Raw genomic sequence first — 14109 nt, 5'->3', positions numbered from 1 at the left:
CATGAATCTCATCCTGCACAGGAGTCCTCTGTGATTCATTGTTCAGGTATTCTCATCATTGAAGAACCAATCAGGGCCACTGCTGCAGGTTAAGTATGGGGTGGTCAACAACACACACTGCTTGCTCCACCCACACAGTAACATGAAAAATAACTGGTTTGATCATCACATTTTAATTAAATGCTTCTGATTTTTTTTTTTTTTTTTTATTTTTTCCTTTTCTTGTAAAAACACAAAATTGAAAAAGATTCCAGAAAATAATTATTGTAATGCTACAAGTCTGTCATTTTACATGGGGCAAAGGGAACAAATGTACACAAAAGTATTTATATTCCTTATTGAAATGTTACAGAAAAAGAGAGGAGCCAAGGTGAGGGTCAAAAAGGACTCGAGTGCAGGAGGAAGGAAGTGCTCTCAGCTCCAGGGGTCAAACTCAGATCTTGCGAACGAAAGGAGTTATGGTGCCATTCCCAACAAGCAGGGAGAGCAACCGGAGCGTCTCTTCTCAGCCGCCGCAGCACCAGGACTCTGGGACATGCTGCATCCCAGCCTGCATTATCCAAAAGTCCCCTTTGAGGTCCCTAAAACAGCTGTGACTATGCTGGATTTCCCCAAACACACAGTCCTGCTTTGCTCCGATTATCTGCGCAAAATGCCTGCGATTCCTAACTGAGTTCTGAAAAGCACAGCACCCTGCCCATCCACTCACCCACCCAAAAAGAAAAAAAAACCCCAAACACCCCTCCTGTACTTCTACCTGTGACTCTGTGACCCACGACCCTCACGGATCCCTCCTCCCTCTGCCACCTGGCGGGGTTCACGTGTCTTGCCTCTCCCTACGATATCCTCTGGACGAGCTTGTCCTCAGAGAGGCAAAAGAGCGCACTGACAGAGAGCTCCGAGATGAAGGCCTCGCAGGCACACCGGTTCACACCCTTGCAGCCCCGCAGGTCCAGCAGCGTGAGACTCGGCACTCGTTTCAGGTACAGCAGGCAGTCGTCTGTCAGCTTGTTGCACCCTGGGGTCCAAAGAGGAAGAGACATGGCCTTCATGCTCTCTCCCTGCTGCCCATCTCCCACATACACACAGATACACAGAAATACACACACAGCTCCCCCTAACTCACCCGCCAGGTTGATCTCAGCAAGTGTGTTGCGTGTGGAGGAGCCCACAGCCGTGAGCAGGTTCACCGACTGGTCCGTGATGTTGCGGCAGTGAGACAGGTCGAGCCGCGCCAGCAGGGGCATGTGGCGGATGATAAGACGCAGCGTCGAGTCGGTGATGTCCAGCCCTGCCAGGCGGAATGTCTGCATGTTCCTGAGGGTACTGCGGTTCTCACAGCCTGCAAGGGTCCACAAGCACTCAGAAAGGCTTTCGCATGTTCCACCCAACGTAAATCTCAAAGCACAAGACACATATGGACCTGGGGGGGCGATGATGTCACGTATCTGTGAATCCTTCACTCCATCAGCCCATCGCAGGTCCAGGGTGCGAAGAAGGGGGCAGCTGGGGCAGCTGAGAGCCGAGATGGACAACCAGGAACAGCCCGACAGCATCAGGTCTTTCAACCCTGAGCAACACGGACAATATTTTTGTGGGATTTTTAGTTTTCTGCTCCATCCAACACTACAGCACCCTCTTGAGGACCGACATGCACCTGCAGCCTTCAGGTTACCTGAGAGCCGGTTGATGAGCCAGGTGAGCTGCTTCTTGGAGACGGCACTCCAGGAGAGGTCCAGCGTGACAGGCTGCCGCTTGACAATGCCAGACATGGCTTGGGGGCTGAGCGAGCGGCAGCGGCTCAGGTCAACACGGTTCCACAGGCGCTTGTCGCAGCTCCTATAACCAAAGGCAGAGGGAGGACCGTGCGTGTGATTGTGTGTATATACCGGTTACAGTTGCTTCTCCTGGACTCAAAGGTCATCCAGCTGTAGTAGCTTTCAGAAAGGTGCTTGCCCTTAATTGCTCCAGTTAAATTACCCAGCTGTACAGAAGGGTAAATAACCTTAAGTACCTTAACGTTGTAAGTCGCTTTGGAGAACAGTGTCAGCTACATGAACAAATGTAAATATACCGTAAGGATGCGCGCGTGTTTCTGGCCTGCGTCCCAGTAGCCTCACACACGCAGCAATCATGCGCTGCTCACTCACCACTTGTACCAGGTCTTGCAGACCCTCATGCAGATGCAGAGCTCAGCGCGGGTCAGGTAGCGAAACACAGACACCCACACCTCCTTTTCACACCCGGGCTCGTTCCCCACATCCCTGAAGGAGGGCAGTGACAGCAGAGAGGGAGGTGAGCAGGTCGGGGGTGGGGGTGTCGGACAGGCCGAGGACTGGGACGAGGTGGTGGAGGGGGATGCCGTCTCCCACTCCATTGAGCCTGGGTCCTGCGCGTGCCGGTGGGGGCGCCCTGGCAGTCTGTGATAGCGCCCCCCAGCAGAGAAGCCCCCTCCACGGGCTCCCTGTGTCACCAGGCCATTACCAGTGCTGCCGTTCCTGTGTCGTGGCCGCTGCAAAGATTTTCGCTGGACATAGCCTTGGCTATTGGGCAGTACCCTGGGGGACACGGCTGCCTCCAGCTTGGGGACAATGGCACCAGGGTCACGCTTGGCCTTCGGAGGGCGCTGCAGCGTCACTGTCAGATAGGACCCGTTCAGCAGGTCATCGTTCAAGTCTGACACCAGCAGTACAGGCGGCTCTGGCTCAGAGTCTGATGGGTTCCCCTCTTCCTCCTCTGCATCTTCGTCCATCTCAGCATCCTGTCCAGCTCCATCGAGATCCCTCTCGTCACTGTCTTCGTCCCGCTCTGCTCGCGCACGCCGCCGATGCCCTCGGCTCTCCTTGTCCAGCTGACCCCCGAGCTGTCCGTCTTCGCTCTCTTCCTCATCGTCCTCATCCTCATCGTGGTCGTCACTGTCGCTTTCACTGTCCTCGTCTTCCGTGTCGTCGCGGCGCCGCTGCTGTGTCCGTCCTCCTCCTCGTGGCCACACGCGCCCCCCGCGCTGCCTGCGTCCGTCCCTCATCCCCACACCACGGCGCATCCTCAGGGCTGAGTCAGGGGGCAGACCACCCCCGCGGCCCATGCGCTGGGTGGACCCTCTCCATAAGCCCCGCCTCCCTGTGCCCACCCCTCGAGAGGAGTGCTGCAGGCGTGAAGTTGACCCCGATGTGCCTCTGGAGTGGAAGGACAGCTTCCGGCCACCACCACTGTCTTCGTCGTCGTCGTCATCGTCCTCCTCCTCCTCATCTTCATCATCGTCCTCATCTTCATCATCATCTTCATCGTCGTCATCATCGTCTTCATCGCTGCTGACCGAGTCATCATCATCTTTGCTGGGTCTGCGGCGACACTGGAGTTTGGCCACTCGCGAGTCCAGAGAGGAGGACTTACGTTTCTAAGGGTGGCAGAGAGAGAAAAAGAGAAAGAGAGAGAAAGAGAGTGTGACGGAATGAGCGGCAGTACTGCTGAGGTAAGAAGCCCTCTCACACTGACTAACACATCTGAGGGAAACTGAACACAGATGACAGGCATCAGAGGGGGTGGGAGTGCGGCAGGAGCAGGGGGAGGGGACGATGCCTCACCCGCTTCCTGAGCCGCAGCTCCAGGGGTCCCGCCCGCTTCCTGTCCTGCTGCTGCAAGAGCAGCCTGTGGGAAGTGGGGGGTGCCCCCGAGAGAGAGGAGAGAGGCCGCCCGGCACCCTGCCTCCCGCGGCCCCGGCCCCCTCCGCCCTCGTCGCCCACCCCGCCCCCCAGCCCCTTCCTGTGCGAGAGCTTCTCAGAGGCGGGCGCGGCCGGCGAAAGCGAGCCTGCCGACGCCACGCTGTCGTCATCGCTGCCTGAGGACTGACAGAGGGAGAGAGAATGGCAGGATTCATTGCACCGGAGCACTGGCTGCACCGTGGGCCCAGGGAACAACCTGAAGGTTTTTTCTGGCAAAATGTGTCATCACATCGTGCAAAGGCTGCGACGTGGCACATAAGGGTATCATGTCAAAAGTGTGCAGAATTAAAATTTCCATGGGTAAAATGCGGTCAGCAAAGATGCTGTAGTGTTCCTCCTTAGAGCTGCCCTCACCAGGTGTGTCTATGCGTTTTTGTTTGTTGTCAGAAAAAGGCATGGAGAAAAGCACAAAGTGAGAGAGGCTGAGTCAAGTTGGGTCGGGGGGGCACTACCTCCGACTGTGACGGTTTGCCTGTGGCACACTTGGGACACTCCCAGCAGCTTGGCAGATCCTTGTTCACCACGCCCTCTCCTGGCACCTTCACACATCAAGGAACAGATCATCTTTTCACAGTCATTCTGTACAGAGAAACACCCTACAACATGACAAGTGCAAACAGAAAAGGTGCACAGAGGAACAGGAAACAATTTCAAACTGATGTCTACAAGTGGCAGCATGGACATTCAGATCCTACACTGTGGTCCACTGGTGTGTGAGTGAGAGAGAGAGAGGCTGGGGTTGTGGTGATGAAGTCACCTTGAGGCACCCAGGATGAACAATCTGAGCGCAGTTGGAGCACTCCATAAGTGTTAGGGAGAAGGGTGTGGTGTCGCCACTCTCCTGGTTGCCTTCGCCACACACCTCACACACAGCAGACAGTGGGAGACCCGGCTGAGGGAAACGCAGAGAAAACAAAACACAGTGATTTCACAACAGCGCTGAACCCCTGAGTGAAGTGACCTGCAGGAGACATATCCAGAGCAAGAGACAAGGTCAAACAACCGTGGCGGGTGGCTGTCAGGTTGGGGGGGGCTGTCATGCTAAAAATGCTACAATCCACCAGTTAGAAGCAGCTCTTGACTAAGTGCAGAGGGAAAGATGCAGAGAGACCCAAGGAAGACAGCGAGACTTACGGCGAGGCATTGCCGCAGCACACATGTCTGCTTCAGTTTGCCGGGGCCTCCAAACTTCTTCATGTCCCTGCAGAAGTTGCAGTCACCGCACTCTGTCCTGAGGCATGCCTCACAGCGCTTGCAACGCACACGCCGCCGTCGTAGTACCGACATGGAGGACGGCGGCTTCTGAGGCCGCTGGGGCACTGGCGTGGTGGAGAGGCGGGGCCGGCCCACCGTTGGGGGAGGAGGAAAGGGAGGGGGCTGGTACCACGAGGGCTGGTGCCAGGGGGACACTGTGTTACGGTCTCACTGGCACTGCATCGGGATCTGAATAAGGCCCAAACCAAGGGGCGAATGCCAAGCAACTCACCCTCCTAGGCCACTTGACAATGGGCCTTCCAGTGTAGGACAGCTTGGGGATGTCGTTGGCGTGCTCCTGCAGCAGGGTCTGAGGACAAAGAGAGTAGAGGACATGTCTGTGCGAACTGCCACATCCCACATTAGAGCCAGCGCTGGCGATGGCATTACCCTGATGTCGTGCAGCAAGGCCGGGGCGTTGTGGATCCCGGTGGGGACACACTTCTTGTGGGATGGAAGCGACTCAAGCTTTCCCAACAGACTCCAAAGCCCCTCCAGCTCAAAAGGAGTGAGGTGAACTTTGATCCCTGGTTTGATGGGACCAGAGTCATCCTCGTCCTCTTGCTCATCTTCATCTTTTATATGGCCATTGAGGAACTCCTCTCGTTTCAGGCCTGAAGACCAAGTTCAGACATTAATGGAACGGATTCAATGGGTTGTAAAAATCTAATCACATACTGAGATGTGTCCCAATTCTTCTCTATACACTAACAGCTTCAAAATCCCACTTAAGAAAAGTTGTCTTCTGGCTCCAAAAAGAAGAGTGTAAGAGAGGGAGAGACCATGTCTGCATGTGAGGGAGTGAGGAAGCCACACGTACTGACCGATGCCCAGCGAGTACTTCTGGAACTCGGGGGTGAGGTGCGATGTGTTGGTCAGACAGTACAGGTACCGCTCCAGTACATACCAGCACATCTCATAGTAGAACGGGTAGCGGAACTTGGCTGGGACCTGGGGATACAGCAGGGGCACACACGTCAGCTTCACACAGCACAGGCCACGTCTTTCATTCTCTCTCTCTTACTCTCTCTCTCTCTCACACACACACACACACACACACACACACACACACACACACAAAAAAGCTCACACGATCTTTTCACAATGAAAACAATGTCCAGCCGTTATATGTGTGCTTTTCCTCCTCCATCATTTAAAGACACACCTGAGTCCATATGCTCACCCTTGTTCGGTCCTCAATGGTATTGATGTGCAGCTGCATGGGGATGTTGAAGCTGTGCAAGAAGTTGCCACCAAACACCAGCGTGTCGACTGGCGTATACACGGCATGGATCCATCCTGGGATGCAGGAGGACGCGTAAAGTCACCCCCATGACAAAAAGCTCTTCAAAGAGCCATTACAGCACATCCGTGCTGATCATACGTAACAAGAACAAATGTTAGGTGTAAAAAGTTTGTTGTGTCGTGTATGTGGCCACACACAGGGAACAATTTAGATGGGGCATAACAGGAGTGTGAGCAGCACAGGGTAAGAAAAGCATGAACAAACCAGAAGGGATCATGAAGGTGTAACCCTGCTTGAGTTCGATCCTCTGGCAGTCAGTGGCCTTGTCCCCCAGGAAAATATCGCTCTGTTTCCCTGACAACACCCAGTTCTCGTACATCTCCAGATTCTGGGGCGTGGGCGGAATGAGCCAGAACACCTGTGCAGAAACACACACACACACGCGCGCTTTAAGCTCCCTCTTCTTCCCAGTTAAGTTCTGAGGAGTTCAAACTACAGTCAGACATTTTGTAACTTCATTTGGAACTTTGCCCCTCTGGCCAAGATACAGGGGAGAAAAAGGCTCCTTGTGAGGTTCCTTCAGGCCTGCACTCTGTTCCCACCTTGCCTCCGCGCAGTATGTGGTACCACACAGATGTCCCCCCAAAGTCGATGTGAAAATCTGTGTAGCAGCCCTGCACGCTCATCAGGCAGTACCTGTATTGCAAAGATGAGGCATTTAAGATTTATAGAAACTTTGAGAGAAACTTAACATAAACATAACCTGGGACACCAGGGGTTCCTATGAGGAAGAATGAGTGGGCAGGACATACAGATCTGAAGAAACAGACAGGAATGAAGAAGCTCACTTCTGCACTTTGGGATACTGCATGTCAACAATGGCATTAGTGCCGTCTCTCTGTCGCTCCTTCAAATGCCGGGGCCACATGTTGTCGACCCAGTCGATCATATCAACCTGCAAATGCAGATAGAGCCGCATGTGACCTGAAGCATGTAAAATTAGCACTGCACTCATAGAGGGTCACAGTACCTAACAGTACAGTAGGCAGTGGATATGACTCACTGAGGTGGGCCTCTTCACCAGGTTCTCCAGCTTCGTGTGGCTGAACTCCAAGCTGATGACATTGTACAGCTTCTCCCTCTGGGATGGCGGCGTCTCATAGTAGCGCTGCCACTGGGCCATGGACATTTCGATGCCCTTCTGCGTGTTCACGTCCATCGCATCAATGACCCGCCTGCTGCCTGAGAGAGCAAGTGTGCCATCAGAGGAGCTTTCTATGAACAAACTGAGCCAGTAAACACAGTAAACACTACTGACACTAAACACAAAACAGGCATGAACACAGTGAAGTTGGGCCAAAGAGGTGCTTACCTACATACAGTTTGACATCATTTACACTAAAATCTGGATCCGGCATCCTTCAAGATACAAAAAACAGTTAATTTTCCTAAATAAGCTCTGATAAGTTATTAGTTAGACTTTATTTCATATATTATTTCTGCTGTTCTTACTTTAAATATTTTCTCATTACAAAAATTGACGTAATGTTTAAAGACATTATTACAGATTTTGCAGGAATGCAGCCAAGTATAGAAACACCAAGTCATCCTCAGGATGAAGGCTGAAGGTCATACTTGATGCCAAGTCCATCTGGCTTTTCAAAAATGATGGGGTCCCTTAAGCCCTCTCTTTGGATGTATTCATATGTGAAGTCTGCAAAAAATAGACAGGTCAGCTAAATACAGCACGTACAGATACATGGTTTTTTAAAAAAATGACAAAATAACTTGTCTGCCAAAATAAACTAGGCGTGTTGACTGAGTAACATCAGCAAAAGGCTTTTAACGAAGTGCCAAGAAATTTTTGTATGAAAAAGGAGGAAGACAGAAAAATCCTGCAGTAAATCTTTATAATACGTCAGTAAAGGGCGTACCACAAACGCAAAACAATGGCCTTCTTAGGTCTTGACTTACAGATACAGATGTACAATTACAGTTCAAACCTTTTCCCTCCATTCGCTTGACACGATCTGAGCTGAATCTGTCACTCCGCAGTTTCTCCTCCAGGTCAAAAGTCCTCTTCCCCTCAATTTCATCATCTGAGATGCCATCATCTTGGTAGCGCCTTCGTGTACCTGACCGCTGAGGACAGAAGAAAAACATTATACCCATTTATCACCATAACCTGACCAGACCAAGCCTTTACCATGTGAAAGTATCTTATGAATATTATAAAGTAACCCATATCAAATCTATTCATAAGGTTGACTGAATTAATTAGTGAAAGAAAAGGAGCAGGGTAGAAAGTGCAAATTTTCTAATTTTTGTGGAAAATGTAGAACACAACCTGTTGAGGTAGTAAGACTGAAGAACTTGTTGTTTATGGTCTGTCAAGAGATAACCTGGGCATGGACCAAGTCGGATGGCATCAATCACGGAATTACATCAATTCACAATTGAGACTGTTGCAAACCCTTCACTGTTATGGAACATGGAGGGCAGCCACTGACTTCTCTTACACTGACACTACCTTGTAGGATTCTGTCTGCAGTGTCACATGAGCACTATCAAACAGTAGACAATTAGGGCAGCAGGTGATACAGTGATCAGAGCTGATGCCTTGAATTCGAAAGATCTTGGGTTTGACTCCTCACTCCTGCTGCAGTATATCTATTCAAGGTACTTACCCTGAATTGATAACAGTAAATATTACCCTGCTGTACAAATGGGTAAGTCAGTGTAAGCAGCTTAGTGTACAACCTTGAGTCGCTTGAAAACAATAATGCTTTCAATGGTGGAGAATGAAAACATGGAATAAGACAATGGACCAAACCCAATTAACTTGGTAAAAACATATATCTAAGGCAAATGAAAGCCATCATCAGCACCCGACAAGCCCCGAGTGTGAACTTGTTCACAGCGGTAGCCAGTACACAAGGACAGCGCTGACTATACCTAGTCTGACCCATCTGAAATCATCCACCCTATGGACACTATCTCGTAACGCCACAATAATGAATGCTCAATGATTCTAGTAAAATGCTGATGTCAAAATTGTTCCTCATATACCATGCACCTGAGGTGCATCAGGATATGTAAGTTCAGATATACAGAAAACATTAAAAATGCGTGCATTTAACGTCCTGTCACGCTGGAATAGACACCAAGAGAAAGACTTTATGTCTGTCTCACAGGCCCCAGGGCACAACAGATGACAGAGGGATAATCTCCAGCAACAGCCCACACTGGCCCTGCCCCCTTACTGTCATACCTCCCCCCCCACACACACCCCTCCCTTTGTCTGCACTCAGGAAGCTGTTGTTTGCAGAGAAGAATCCTCAATCTCTGTCATACTCACACTATACAACTTTCCTGCACCTTTTTTTTTTTTTTTTTTTTAACACCATAGACCCATTGGAACTATTCTGGGACCACAATTTCCACTGATGATGTCAGAACATGACCTGTTATTCAGCTGTTAGTCCAGCATTCACCAGCCACTAACAGTTCAACTCCACATCACCATAAGACAATCTTCATGTCAATCAGCTTCAGACAAATTCCACCAGAGCGGTACAGAGGTACACACAGTCAAATTAACATCAGAGCTCACCTTGACTAACAGACCAACTCCATGCACATGCACTATCCACCAGTCCAACACTGAGGCCCAGGAGTACTGATGAGGAACGACAGCAGTCATGAGAACTTTACTGCAGTACAGCGGCACACACACAAACACCATGAACCATCAGCACAGACTGTACTGACATTACATAACTTTGTACCATTCATCTGATCCAGAGCAACTCATGCCCTGAAAGTCTACTACACCTAATGTGACCTTCTGTCAGACATTAAATCATGGTACTTCATAAATACTACAGCAGCTGAGTGCAGACACTGTCTGAAAGAATAAAACAGCAAAGGTTTGACATGATTTCCAAGAGTCTCACACAGCTCTGTACTCTGTGAAAACGAAAAAAAAATACGCAGCATCCATCTCTCTGTTACACAGGCATAAATCAATGAAACGATGGGCGAGCTGCCACACACACTGCTTAGAGGTCATACGGAGATGCTGTATATGCGCCTGCAGCCTGTCTCTGAAACCCTGCAGAGACACACTACACACCTCGCACCTTCAGTGTCACCATTCCTCTCCTCTTTCTCCTTCTCGTCATGCTGATGCTTCCTACAGCCGCTGCTATGACCCCTTCATCCATCACTGGCTCCCTCAAAAAAAGTCCTGCGGTGTTTCCTCGACCGTCCCTCTGCTCTGCAGTGTCCCCTCCCTGCTTCCTCTTGCTCCCTCTCTCTCTCTGCACTCCATTTCCGCATCCTGCTCACATGGTCTGCCTAACAGCCTCTCTAGCTGTACCCGTCTTTCCTCCTTTGCATCCTTCTGTGGCTATGAACATGCCGTCACTCTGTCGTCATTGGGGGAGGCAGGCTGACCCAAGCACTCAGGGAGGGGTTTATTCAAAGTAAAAAAAGGATCCACATTTTAACATGCTTAATCAGCAGTGGCAAGTTCTGTTGATGTTATTTATATCCGAGCAGTGCTCTAACACACATACTCACACACAAGACGCACAATTTTTTTTCCTCTACTACTCCATCACACACTTCAGCACAGAGCAGCCAAAAAGTAAGAAAGCTGCTGAAAGGCTACATTCCATTAAACAGCTCCTCAAAGTAGATGGACACATTGTCCCTGCGTTCAATGCACTACGCACTCCCCGTGACAGCAGGGACATAGTAGTTAAAGAGACAAATTTGTACTCTGAAGGTGGCTGGGTCAAGATGTGAGTGGTTTGGCTGTGGTGCACAAATAAGGTAAGTAACCTTAACTTTATCTGAACGTCTTCTTACAAAACTATTGAATGTTCACCTATTTCCATTACTTGCATGATTAATTTTCCACAAGTGGCTGTATTGTTCTTATATTTCAATTTGAAAAGTCATTATGCAAAAAATGGTTTTCAGCCTGTTCTTGATAGTCTAACACATGACTGTTTACATTTATAACTTTTGCTTCATGAGAAAATATCATTGTACTCTATGCTCCAAACAGCAGTTTATTAACACCTAAGACTGATAGTTCTCATTAACAGCCACAGAACATATTCTTAAAAAAATAATTTTTTTCCACTCTGTATTTTAAACAATGAGAAAACACAGAGCAATGAGGAGCCAGAGTACAATCCACAAGAAGAACTCCATTCACAACCCTGCTGTAACTACAATTCCCTTCCTCACCATCTCCCTATATTGACTGTTCCTACCTAACTGGTCGTTTGTCATTGTGGTAGGTGTACATACATCAAGACACCTTCAAGTAAAAGCTGCTGAAACACAGGAACTACGAGCTTTTACTGAACAATATTACACAAGTACCATGTACGATGGTGATGTGTTGAGCTCATGAAAAGCGAGATGTATTCAAGTTCAGTACAACATCCTCCGAAAGCACAGATACTCTATCTCACACGATTTTTTCATGACCACCTTGTGCCTTGCTGCAACACTATCAGTTACATCAAAGACAATATATGCATATGTAGTACCAGAGAAAAGGTTGAGTACACACAAAAGCACTATTTTTCACAAGGCATGTGGTGAACAAATCTCATCAGGAAATGAGGCTCCACATCTTCCCAGCTCTTTTGTGGAAGTTTCCACAGACGTAGAACACTTGTGGGTTGTCCTCCAGTTTGTCCAGGTGTAATCAAAACTTTTTACCGTTACAGTATGTATGGTTAAGAAAAAATAATCCAGTAACAAGTTTCAGAAAAGCTGACCAACGGCAAAGAAACAAACACCGTATAACTGGATGGAAGACGGTACAGCCTTCCAGCACACCTTAGGACGACTCTCTCTGGTACATTGCTCTTAACTAAGGGTAATACTAACTTTTACTGAAAGCCCGAAAGTGTCTAACATAGGTTGCACTGCATTTAAAAAAATGCAAACTAAGGTATGTCTTTTGGGATAAAGTGTATCCCAGATAACGAATGAAGGACAAAGTTCTTAAAGCACTGAAGTACTACTGTCAACTCGGAAAATAAATACCATTACTGCTACAAACAAACCCATGTATACTTCAGTATTAAAAGAAAACAATGACAGAAGTGTGAACTACACCACATTACAGCTCTTATAAAAACCGAAAACAATCTAGAGTGTTTTCACTTCATTTGCCTCTCTGTCTCAACTCCAGGACACTTAAAAAGTGTGCAAACACTATAAAAACAGTGTAACCAGTGGCAGTATTAAACTACACTGAAACTAGTGTAAAGTTACAACTCTTGCATTACTGACTGACAGTCTCTGACAGGTACCAGTCACACGGAGCCTGGCAATGGGGTGAAACATTCATTGCCGTGTCAGAGGGGGACACGCGTGTGCACTGTGTGTTACACCAGTCCAGTGTCTGACAGGCAGATGCTCTTACCTGGCTCCAGGTACCAGTCACTCGGAGTCCAGCAATGATGTACTGCTGGGGTGCTGTGTTCGAGAGTGTGCGTTTGCTGTGGACTCACCAGGCGCTTGCTGTAGCGGGGGCGGCTCTCCTCCATGTCCGTTCGGGCTCAGGCTGAGGCTCGACGACAGGGTCGGAGTGTCCCGTCCGGGCCACAAACAGTACAGTCCAGTCCAGTCCTATAAGGACCCGTGGAGCGCAGTGGCAGGAGGGAGCGGACAGACGCGCGGCCCCGGGCCGGGTCTCACTGACAGGTGTTTCCGGTCACTCTGTCGCCGCTCGCGAGCTTCATTCTGGGAAAAGAATTTAATAGGAGGAGGCCCACGGCACGCGCGCTGCTAAGCGGCTAGCTGCTTTTACGGGCGACCGAGCTTCTTACACAAACGTTCTCCCGTAGAACTAAATATGTCTTCAGCGCTCAGAGTCTTGTCCTCGCCTGCTGCTGTACTGCAGTTCACAGACAGAGCGCTCGTTGGCGGGCCGGCGCTAGTAGCTCCCTCTGTAGCTACCCGCAGCAGCAGGTTAACCAGACCAGGCAGCTGCCCCGCGCTGAAGTGAAGCCGGGCAGCATTTCAGCACCGAAAAGCGTGGGAGCGGCTCCAGGAAAACAAGACGAGACGAAACGAAAACCGCCGCCGCACGGCACGGTTCTGTGTCCGTACACCGCCGCTCTCGTCCGTCCCCCCCCCTGCGGTGCGCGACACACACACACACAGCAGCGCCCTCTCCGTTCTCTTCTCTCGCCTCAGGATTCAAGCGAAGGCGGGCTGCGTGCGGGTGGCTCGCGCCGCGGCCGACTCGCGTCCGCGAGCGCGGCGCGTGCCAGCTCCGAACCCAACGGCGCGTGGACGAGGTTACACACTGAGCAACTTTCCGCGTCCCACTCGGAAATCTTAAGTGCTCACCCTGGATTTTCTCCCCGTTTTTCCGAAGGAACGCGTTCTAGGATAACCAGTGGAGTTTTGATTTTAAACGCGTTCGCTTTCCTTCGTTTTAAAAAGCTGTTTTTGTCATTATTAGCCGATAAAGTTAATGTGGTGTACGACTCGCCGCCATTTTCAACTCGTCACGAAACACCACTGGTCTTCCGCAATGACCCGCCCCCTACCGAAAGCCTCTCCAATGATAGGCGGCAGAGGGTGAGCCGGTGACAATATGATTGGACAGTAGAGGTGCCACTGTACAAGCAAAGTAGCCGGAAAACGATTGGGCAAAAATACCCAAAAAGTTTAATAGCAACAGGACCAATGGCGTCGCGCATGTAAAACAAGGCATGTTCTCAGTGATGGATACTTGGTGTCAATCAGTGCTTGGACCGAAGCAATTGGCTACGATGTTGACAGAAGGACAGGTATGAAACCAATCAGGATTCACCCTAGGTTTTCCTTTGACAAATACACACT

General features: G+C 49.8%; 1 protein-coding gene across 5 annotated transcripts; it reads right to left on the bottom strand.

Moving 5' to 3' along the window:
- Nucleotides 1-278: 278 nt before the first annotated feature.
- On the bottom strand, nucleotides 279-13778 carry kdm2aa (lysine (K)-specific demethylase 2Aa). Of its 5 annotated transcripts, XM_029258982.1 has the most exons (22): nucleotides 13086-13778; nucleotides 12768-12999; nucleotides 8226-8364; nucleotides 7858-7936; nucleotides 7595-7641; nucleotides 7286-7464; nucleotides 7071-7177; nucleotides 6825-6918; nucleotides 6487-6640; nucleotides 6142-6275; nucleotides 5801-5927; nucleotides 5367-5590; nucleotides 5209-5286; nucleotides 4857-5114; nucleotides 4480-4614; nucleotides 4175-4261; nucleotides 3585-3845; nucleotides 2151-3397; nucleotides 1676-1839; nucleotides 1424-1570; nucleotides 1127-1342; nucleotides 279-1018 (listed from the first exon to the last, which is right to left on the bottom strand). In XM_029258982.1, exons 2-22 carry the CDS (start codon nucleotides 12801-12803, stop codon nucleotides 837-839), a joined length of 4095 nt encoding a protein of 1364 aa, XP_029114815.1. In that variant the 5' UTR covers nucleotides 12804-12999; nucleotides 13086-13778; the 3' UTR covers nucleotides 279-836. The 5 variants fall into 5 exon arrangements, with proteins under 5 accessions (XP_029114815.1, XP_029114814.1, XP_029114816.1 ...); XM_029258981.1 differs by having other exon boundaries at nucleotides 12768-13778; XM_029258983.1 differs by having other exon boundaries at nucleotides 6160-6275; nucleotides 12768-13778.
- Between the last annotated feature and the right edge of the window lie 331 nt (nucleotides 13779-14109).

The sequence above is a fragment of the Scleropages formosus genome, chromosome 16 (assembly GCF_900964775.1).
Source record: "Scleropages formosus chromosome 16, fSclFor1.1, whole genome shotgun sequence".
NCBI classification, from domain to species: Eukaryota; Metazoa; Chordata; class Actinopteri; order Osteoglossiformes; family Osteoglossidae; genus Scleropages; species Scleropages formosus.
Note: the sequence above shows the minus strand (reverse complement) of the source record. Positions and strands in the feature narration are given on the sequence as shown.

Excerpts from the sequence above, each read along its gene's own strand:
- kdm2aa (XM_029258981.1), bottom strand. The coding sequence starts at position 12,803 with ATGGAGGAGAGCCGCCCCCGCTACAGCAAGCGCCTG. Across the intron at positions 5,928-6,141 it reads GGGTGAGCATATGGACTCAG|GTCCCAGCCAAGTTCCGCTA; the intron begins GTGTGTCTTTAA and ends CTGTATCCCCAG. Across the intron at positions 4,615-4,856 it reads TGCTGCGGCAATGCCTCGCC|CCGGGTCTCCCACTGTCTGC; the intron begins GTAAGTCTCGCT and ends CGTTTCCCTCAG.